The sequence below is a fragment of the Sporothrix schenckii genome (genome assembly GCF_000961545.1).
Source record: "Sporothrix schenckii 1099-18 chromosome Unknown Cont44, whole genome shotgun sequence".
Classification (NCBI taxonomy): domain Eukaryota; kingdom Fungi; phylum Ascomycota; class Sordariomycetes; order Ophiostomatales; family Ophiostomataceae; genus Sporothrix; species Sporothrix schenckii.
In genome coordinates, this window is record NW_015971145.1 from 5,832,488 (window position 1) to 5,841,701 (window position 9,214).

General features: G+C 58.0%; 3 protein-coding genes across 3 annotated transcripts; all 3 read right to left on the reverse strand.

The window, feature by feature from the left end:
- Positions 1-160: 160 nt before the first annotated feature.
- SPSK_09144 (uncharacterized protein) lies at positions 161-1,675 on the reverse strand (the record flags this gene model as incomplete). The annotated part of the gene is made up of 1 exon (XM_016735723.1): positions 161-1,675. The coding sequence occupies one exon, from the start codon at positions 1,673-1,675 to the stop codon at positions 161-163; it is 1,515 nt and encodes a 504-aa protein (XP_016588558.1).
- Positions 1,676-3,437: 1,762 nt separating this feature from the next.
- SPSK_08682 (yap-binding protein-like protein) lies at positions 3,438-5,687 on the reverse strand (the record flags this gene model as incomplete). Its single annotated transcript, XM_016735271.1, has 2 exons — positions 3,438-4,553; positions 4,614-5,687. 2 exons carry the CDS (start codon positions 5,685-5,687, stop codon positions 3,438-3,440), a joined length of 2,190 nt encoding a protein of 729 aa, XP_016588559.1.
- Positions 5,688-6,452: 765 nt separating this feature from the next.
- On the reverse strand, positions 6,453-8,023 carry SPSK_09110 (uncharacterized protein; the record flags this gene model as incomplete). Its single annotated transcript, XM_016735689.1, has 2 exons — positions 6,453-7,153; positions 7,237-8,023. 2 exons carry the CDS (start codon positions 8,021-8,023, stop codon positions 6,453-6,455), a joined length of 1,488 nt encoding a protein of 495 aa, XP_016588560.1.
- Between the last annotated feature and the right edge of the window lie 1,191 nt (positions 8,024-9,214).

Here is a 9,214-nt window from a genome sequence, read left to right on the forward strand (position 1 = left end):
CCCCAAAAATCTGAAAAGTATGAAAAGATTAGGTGCGCCCACGCTTGCGGCAATGATTCTCGACAAGATACCAGGATCCTCTCTCACGGTTCACTTTCCCACAACATCGCCTCCGGGCATCACTTTGGACGGATGATGAACTGGTCGCACGCCACGTCCGTTATGCCACAGCCCTCTTGTTCTCGCGCCACACGCCGTAGCGCGAGACAAAGAAAAAGGCTGTGCCGAGCGTGACGCCGGCGGCGGCAAAACCAACCATCCCCATCCACTGGGTCTCGGAGAAGCCGTCGCCCAGGATCGAGCCGGCAATGGGCGGGCCGATGAGGCAGGCAATACCCGTCGCGAAAAAGCTCATGCCCATGCGCGTGCCGAGGCGGCTCATGTCCTTGGTCAAGCTGATGATGACGCTCGCAATGAGACTGACGATGCCGCCCGAGAAGATGCCGTACAGCAAGGCAAAGACAATCGTGCCGGCCAAGTGCGCGCTGCCAGCGCCGTTGACGGCCGAGGCGCCCGCCGAGACGGACACGATGCCCATCCAACCAAACAGCAGGATGGCACTAACGACCAAGCACACCAGGATCAGGTTGAGGCTACCGTAGCGCAGGGCAATGGCGTTGGGCAGGATGCGGCCAAAGACGCTGCCGACATTGAGCACGGTGACGAGGTAAAAGGGACTAAAGGATTCGTTGAAGATGCCGCGGCGCTCGCCAAAGAGCTGGATGTAAAAGAACGGCACAAAGAGACACATGAACACCAGGCAGTTGCCAATCACCACGGCAATAAACGGCAGCTCCTTGAAGGCGGACGTGTCGATGAGGGCGCGACGGCCGTGGCTGACGGCGATGCGGGGCCGCATAAAAACAACAGGCACGATGGCGAGGCCCAGCAGGATGAAGGCGATGATGCGCGTGGCCCAGGCGTAGCCCAGCTGCGGCTGCACGCGCGAAAACAGAATCGGGAAGACGATGCCCGCGAGCGGGCTGCCGGACGAGCTGATGCCGATGGCCAGCGCGCGCTTCTTGAGAAAGTACTGCGACAGGATGGCGTTGGACGGCGTAAAGGTGAGGCCCATGCCCAGGCCGACGACCACGCCCTGCGCCAGAATGATCTGCCAGTACGCGGTGCACAGCGAGGTCATGAACAGCCCAAAGACGATCAGGAACTGACCGATGGCGATGAGGTAGATGAAGTAGCCGGCGTCGTACAACGGGCCCGCAATGACGCCGCCCATCAGCAGCAGAGCGACCTGCAGCGAGCCGATCCATGCAATGTCCGTGGCTGAGCCGCCGTTCTTGCCGACCAGCAAGTCCGTCTCATAGAACGTCTCGTACACGCCAAACGTGTTCACGATGCCAAACGTCTCGACCATGACGACCCAGCTGCCGAGGACCTGCAGCCAAGCGCGGACACCGCCATCGGGAATGGGAGCCACCTGTGCCGCTGGCGGGGCGTCGCCCGCGTTTGCAGCGGCTGTTGCCAAGGCTCCCTGCACGGGCTGTGTGGCTGCCGGCTCTTGTGGTTTTTCCTCGTCACCGTACGATGGCGCGTCTGCTGTGTCGTCTGCCTTTTCCTCGTCGACCATCTCGGGGCGGTCGTCTCTACTCCGTTGCCGTGTCTCCTTTATTTCCGAGTCGGAGCTTGAAGAAGCCATCGGGTCTTCGTTGCTATCCATGTCCATGAAACGGAACTCGATTGTCGAGACCTCGGTACGGTCAGAAGCTGTCCTGCTGGTTTGTCGTTGCTGCACGATCGTTGCATATGCCTGGCGACGTCAAGACACGGAGGATGTTCCGACGGTTGAAGTACGGCACAGTAGTCGTTAGAGGTATCGCGTCGAAGTCTGTGGCGAAGAGTTAAGGCAAGACAATGTTATCTTTTGTATGACAGTGATGGACGAGGCGTGAATCGACCTGGTAGAGTGGTGTAGATCTGGATAGGTGCTTGTCGCTTCAACCACCATGGACTTTGCGCACAAGACAATGTGCGAGGTCTTTATACAAGTAGCCAGAGGCAGAGAAACGGCCAGAATCGTTTTCTGCTTTGAAACGACTGCAAGACAAATACAAGATGCGGAGTCTAGGAGAATAATCAAAAAAAAAAAAATAACGAGGGGACAAAACCATGGCCCAAAACACGACCCAGCCGGATATCCTCATGGAGAGTCCTTATTTCCACAGCGAGAGAGCGCGAAAAGAGCGAGCTTATTACTCATTCGAAAGAGGAAGCTAAAAAAAGGCGAGGCAGTGGTCGTGGGTGGCAGCCAAAAGCTAGGAGGTGGGCCTTGGCTTAGAAATGCCCCACTGCAGAACGGGAGCGAAAGAAATGGGGTGGATTACCACACTTTAGTACAGGAAACGTGAGAATGGTGGTGGTCTGAACTCTGGACGGGAATAGCTGCGTGCCGAAGTCCGGGGTCCAGAGGTGATGCTGCCGTTGTGGGGCGCAACCTACCATCGGACTCGCTCGCGGTTGGTGCTTACCCGACCGCTTCATCCAACATTGCGTCACAATGCTTCTGAAGATTCGGTGCAGTTGAACACTTCCTAAGCAAAAATTGAAAGAAAAACTGCACTTCTATTCAGGGCTTTGCTGCATTTGTATTTTTTTTTTTTTTTATTGTTTTGTTTGTTCTTCTCCGACCCCTGTAGTCTCTTTGAAATGGGACTAATACGCCATTCAACGGACTACGGAGCAGAAAGCAAGATACCGCGGCCAACGTGTCAGAGTAGACGTATCGGTCAAAAATACGACGTGACAGAGAACCAGGTCAAGCTGAAGCAATTCAGAGGTGGCAACATATCCCTTTTCTCCCCTGATACGGCGAATTTTATTTTCAGAAGGGAAAAGAAACAATTAATAACATTGTGAATGACAAACTACGGATTAACGTGAAAATGTTTTCGCCTGAACTGATTTTTAATGCCTTAGGTTGTAAGTGCACGAATTTGGTGAAAGGGCCGAAAGCCGTTGGTAAGTTACCAAAAACGGGAAGTGGTTGTCGTACTTTCGTTTTTCCACAACACACATTTTGATTGCAAATCAGCGTCGATTACGGCAGTGGATGCACGAGCTAAGATTATCACAGAGCAACCTCCACTAAATAGAATCAGCCCTCGAGACGTCACACTGCTGCTTTGACACCATTTTCCTAATTAGGGAACTTGAACCGACAGCCTTGAAATGATTTATGCCAGCAAAAAACTATTGTCAAAATTCACGGTCAAAATAAAAGAGCTCTCGAAACGACGTCCAAATTCTAATCATACAATTTCCGTCCCAAATCGCCTGTTTCGTATATTTTGGATGACGTAAATTTTTCGTGTTCGTTTCATTTTGCCCACGACAAATCAAACAGAAGACGAAAGAAAAAGGAATTGGGAGGAAGGGAACACATCCACGTCGGTCATCCGTCATCGTCGCGTCGCCACCACCTCTCATGAAAAGCGTATGCTGCTCAGGCGGCTGGTCAGCACGTCGAGGTCGACCACGGCATGCTGCAGTCCAACGTTTCCGTCTTTGTCATCATGGCTGTGGCCATGGCCGTGACCACCGCCCCGACCGCTGCCCGCCGCCGCCGCCGCCGCCGCCGCCGCCGTCGCTTCACCGCCCACAAGGTTGCGCAGGCGCGTCGCCGCCTGCAGCAGCGGCTCCACATACCGCTGCTCAATGGCCGGGCCCATGCCCGGCGGTACGACCGTAGCCTTGAGCTTGTCGGAGCAGAACAGGAAATAGGCAAAGTTGGCCGCCTGCAGTAGGAACGGCGCGTTCTGCAGCCAGTACTCGACCAGTGTCGACGACGCCTTGTCGGCATCGGCCGCTGCCAGCGCCTGCAGGTCCGGGAAGATGGCGTACTGCAGCTGCTCGACGGCGTCCGGCCCGCCAAACAGAGTCTTGTCGTCGGCTGTCTCGGTCGTCGCGGCCGTCTCGGCCGTGGCCGCCACAATCTCCTCGCGCAGCCATGTTACGGCACATGCCTTGAGACTTGCAAACATGCAGTTCTCCAGCAGGTCCTGCAAGATCTTGAGCCGGTCCTCGGCGTCCGGGTTGGCGTGGAGCACGGAACCCGCGAGTGTCGTGGCAGCATTGCGCACGGCCAGCGACGGGTGGAACACGGAGCAGAGCGTCAGCAGGTGGTGGTAGGGCATAAAGTCGTCGGCCGCGTACGAAGCGCGGGCAGCAGCAACGGTGTCGGTGCCCCGGCTGTACAGCTTGTGGTGGTCGAGCCACAGGCCAATGGCCACAAGGGCCTCGACGGTGCCCGGCCACTGCGCAATCTGGGCGCCGGCGTTGCCGTCGAGAAAGGTCTCGAGGATGGCGTAGTAATCGGGGAAGACGCGCAGGTTGGGGACGGCGGCATCGGACTTGAACACGTCCGAGGAAAAGACCCAGTAGGCCAGCAGGCAAATAACACCGCCCGTGGAAAGCGAAATGCTGTCTACACCACCCTCCGCTACGTCCAGGTCGGCAAATGGGTTGCGCCGCTCAGGACCCTTGGAGACGCTCGCAACCAGTGCGTCTGAGTACTTGAGTCCTAGGTCCAGGGCAAGGGCCTACGCTTTGTTAGCGATATTTTGAGAAAAAGAAATTGAGCCAGGGTAGACAGGACATACAACTAGCTGGCTGACGGACGCATCCCGCGCAATCTTGCTGGGGTCTTCCCGGAAATCGCTCAGCTCGGTAGGCCGGCCCGGCACGACGCGCTTTGGATAGTAAAACTCAATCAGACGCGGCGCCCAGGCCACATCGTTGGCGTTGACGTAGGCTTCGAGGATGCAGGTCACAAACGACTGCAGCAGCCGCTGCTGGATGTCACCCTCGGACGGCGCCACCTGCTCCTCGGCCTCGGGATCTGGCACGCTGGCCGCGGCGTCGTCCGAGCGGTCGTAGTCGGCACCCACTTTGCCAATGGCACTCCTGCTGGCCGCCTTGGCGGCATTCGCGGCATCGGCAGCGGTAATGGCCGCGGCCGTGGCCGTCGCAGCGGACGACGGCGAGGCGGACTTGGCCAGGGCCAGCTCGCTCAGCTGGGAGTCGGACCGGCGCATGGGCGGCGCTGGCCGGCGGCGCGCCGCCAGGGACCGCACCAAGCCCATGATGGCCGTGGTCATGGCCGCGTTTGTCGGCCGGTAGGCAGCGAGAATCGTGCGCAGGGTCGTCTCGAGGAACCGCGACGGGTACTTTGTCTTGAGGCGGCGGTGGAGGATGGCCAGCATGCCCAAGAGGGCGACGAATGCCACTGTCGTCGCCTCTGTGTCTTTTGGCGCCTTGCTGTCCTCCTCGTCGTCCACGTCGTCGTCATCGTCAAAGTCGCCCGCACCGTTGCCGCCATGGCTGCTGCTCGGTGCCAGTCGCTCCAGGATCTCGAGCACCTTGAGGATGACCTCACGAGGGTTGCCGAGACGGGCGACGTCGTCGAGGCACGCTTCGGAGGCGGGCAGCAGCGGCACCAACATGTCGACCAGGTCCCAGCCGAGCTCCTGGGTCAGCGGGGCGTCCTGCAGGACGGCATGCAGGGTGGGCAGCACCGCGGGCGACAGGTGCTCCTCGATCAGGGTCAGGTATGTGAAGCGATCGGTCGCTGGCGGCCGAGCCGCAATCAGGGCCTCGATTGATTCGGATGCCGCGTCAGAAGGCGCCGGTGCGGTGGCCGGGGCCGGCGCTGCTGTTGCGGTCGAGTCTGCCATGACGAGACGAGGGATCAGAAGAGGGTTATGTGGTAGGTGTTGGTACGGTGGACGGTGTGCCCGAATGCTTGAGAAGGAGAAGAGAAACGCAAAGAGGAACGGCAGGGAGCTTGTTGAGATGATGGCGAGTCGCAAGTTGGGAAAGAGCCACAGCAGAACAGCACCTTCCCCGTCGTATTATTCCACTTCGTTGGCACAGATTGCACCTTCCTTGCTGCGGCGACTTCCAAGGCACGCCCTGTCTTCGAAGCAGGCCTAGTTGCACTGTTGTACTAATATTAGCGTTGGGTCTGGCCTGGTGCAAACGCGGAAACTACCAACCAGGTCGCGCCTCCCTTCCCTTTTCGTCATCGATGAGTGGTGTGCAGGCAGGTGCGATTCCTCGACCCCGCACTGGCCCAGCGCCCCGCAAACCCGCTGGGCGACACAGTGTCACGCTCTGTAATTACTGGACTCGTCCCTGTGGGCCAGGGCCCTGAACTAGGCCGTTCTCTTATCTTTTTCTTTTTCCAGAAGCGCCTCATCGCCAACAGTCACCCACGCCAGGACCACTTTACGCGTGTTGGTGTGTCGACCAGTGTTTCAAACAGGGAGCCACCGGGAGGTTTTGAACATTGACTTCCATGAAGAGGCAATTCCACACAGTCACCATCGAACGAGTATTTGCCGCCTTTGTACGTTTTCCTGTGACGCGAAGCTCTCCCAACTCTCTCAACTCTCTCCAGCTCGCCCTCCGCGCCCTTTTCCCTTGGCATCTCGACCAGCCTACTCCGTCTTGGGCTTGTCCTTCTCCCTGGCCTCCTTTTCCTGTTTGCCCCATTGCAGCCGCCGGCTCTTGCGCAGCATCCAGCTCCAGTGCTTCCATGGGTCCGCCGCCAGCTGCCGCATCTCAACCACGTCCGCATCGTGCGTTCCGACGCTCATCAGGCCGGCCTCGATCGCCAGGCGCGCGTACTTGGTCGCCAGCCACGGCTCGCCGTCGCCGTTGTACTCCACGGCTGCGTACGAGTACGCCTCGTAGAGCATCGCGTCCAGGCGCTCCTGCTCAAACAGACTGATAAACAGCTCGGCCATCTGCGGCGTGGCGCGCGACGTGACGGTGTAGTCGCGGAACTCGTCGCGCAGGTCGAGGATCTGCGCGATGCGGGCGTCCGAGGCCCTGGTCATCGGCCGGTTCTGGGTGCACAGCGAGCAGCCGCACTCGAAGCCCCACGTGTGCTTGAGCTTGTCCATGCGCGCCTTTCTCGGCTTGATCAGGCTGTGAGGGAGGGAGGTTAGCGAGAGGCGAACAGATAGATCCACAAATCCACAAAAAAGCGCGGGCGACGGAACGACGTACTCCATGTACGACACGGTAATCTCTTCACCCGCAGCAATGGGCCGCACGGCGTGGATGTGCTGGGTCAGCGTGTCGTAGTCAAAGTGGTAGTCGGCGTTGGGCCGGCAGTCGTGGTTCAGGCGGGAGACTGGGACGAGGTCAGTAGGTGCTCAGCGCCGTTCGGTATACGTCGTCCGGACAGCCAGTCCCCTCTCTGCACCGGCCACGTACTCTCTGGGAACACGACAAAGTAGCCGCGTTCGTCGTCGTCGTCCGTCTCAATGTCAAAGGCGTTTGTGGCCAGGATCTTGTTCACAATCTGCTCGTGGCCCTCGGTCGCGGCGTGCGTCGACAGGTTCATGAACCGCGCGTGGTGCCGCGGCGGAAGACTGTCCACGGCCACCGTCTGCATCCGCACCACATCTTCATCAGGGATCGACTCAAACAAGGCATAGTCAATCACCACCGACGCCGTCGTGCTCATAATCAGGTCGCCCCGGTTCAGGTACTTGGTCGCCACCACACCGAACCCCTTGCCCGGCATGGCCTCCACGCGGTAGCTCAGTGGCGGCTGGTCGCTGCGGTGGCCGTGCTCGCTCTCGTACACAATGTCGCGGTTGATGCCGCGGACGGTCTCTGGGTCGGCAAAGGCCGGCAGCTGTGCAAAGTGCACAGCTTTTGCGGGCGACGTCATGACCGTAATGCCGTGGCCCTCGGCGAATGACTCGCTCGTATAGACGCAGTACTCGGTGCCGTCGGTGCTGTTCTTATAGCAGGGCGTCGTCCGTGACCAAATGCCGTTGCTGGCGCTCCTGCTGCTGCTGTCCTCTTTTGTTATCGGCGCTATGCGCCCGCCGCTCTGCGCGCACACCGCAAACTCCAGTCCTGGTGTTGCTTTGCGACAGATACCTAGGCTGACTTGGTTGGAAATCGACTCGTGCGCAACAACCCCCAATCGTGCCAAGGCCAAGAACGCAACAGCTGCCCGGCAGGGCCGTGATGACCATGTCGGTGCCATGGCTGCTATAGGATCGATGACCAAAAAAAAAAAAAGAAGCACAAGCGAACAGCTTGTACCAGTATCAAGACGGGGGTCGGTGTGGATGGGGCATCCGCTGCATCTATACCACAATTGTCGAAATCAAAGACGCGATTACGGGCTCGCATGGGCAGCCGGCACCATTTCAAGCGAACGCGTGTCTTCTGCAAAGCGCCGTGTGCTGCCTTACCTTTGCTACAAATTAATTGGAGTGGAGTTGAGCCAAACACCAAGAAAAATAGACGAGGTACCGTAGATCGTAGTAGGAAACGAGCGGGAGGGGAAGGTTGATGGGATGGAAAGTACAAGAGTCCCAAGATAAATTACAAGAAAAGAACGGCTCAAAATCGACGACGGAAAACATTGGGTCAATGACATGCCCAGAGGCCCGGCAACAAAAAAGATACGAGAATAGGACAGAGTGCGTTCGAAGATCACGCTGTATTGTGCGGCACGTCTTGAGGCAATCTGAGCCGAAGAATATCGAGTCTGAGCGTGCCAGAAAGCAGGGAGTAGGAACTAAGCATCCTTATGCCAAGCAGCAGATCAATCGGATCAAAACGCAGACGTAGGTATGACGGGGGCTTTCCAAGAACCAGTGTGAAAAAAAAGGAGCTTCCAACATCGACTAACTGTCTTTTAAATCAACAAAAAAGCTTGTCGGACATCCGAAACGCGGGTGGGGAAAATGGGGGCTTCATGAGACGGAGAACCAAAGTTGCAGCTACAGCCGCTATGACAAGTTCAGACACGTTGGAAGCTTGGGTCCCTGCGCGGTGACAGCAGTCTCTGGCGAGTTGTCGACGTGGTAGCGTTTACCGCATCATGACAACGCCTCGTGACTGCCGACGCGGATGATTCCGACGAAGGACGACAAGTTGCAAATGGCTTGAGAGGGGTTCAAAATAGGTTTAGCGTCTCCACCTATTGGCTGCGGGTAAAGCCTCGCTCCCGCACACAAGGACACTGCTAGTTGGCATTTTTTCTTGAAGAGGAAAGAGCAACCGGGGCCCGAGTTCACTTCGAGCAACATCTGCTCCTAAGACAGTCAGTCCTCTCCTCCCACCCAGTGCAGCCCGAGAGCATCGCCGAGCCGACGGCTTCCCCAGAGGTCGCCCGGTCCGAGCTTAGGCATATCCTAGAAATGTCGCGCCTCGACGGTCGTGCCGT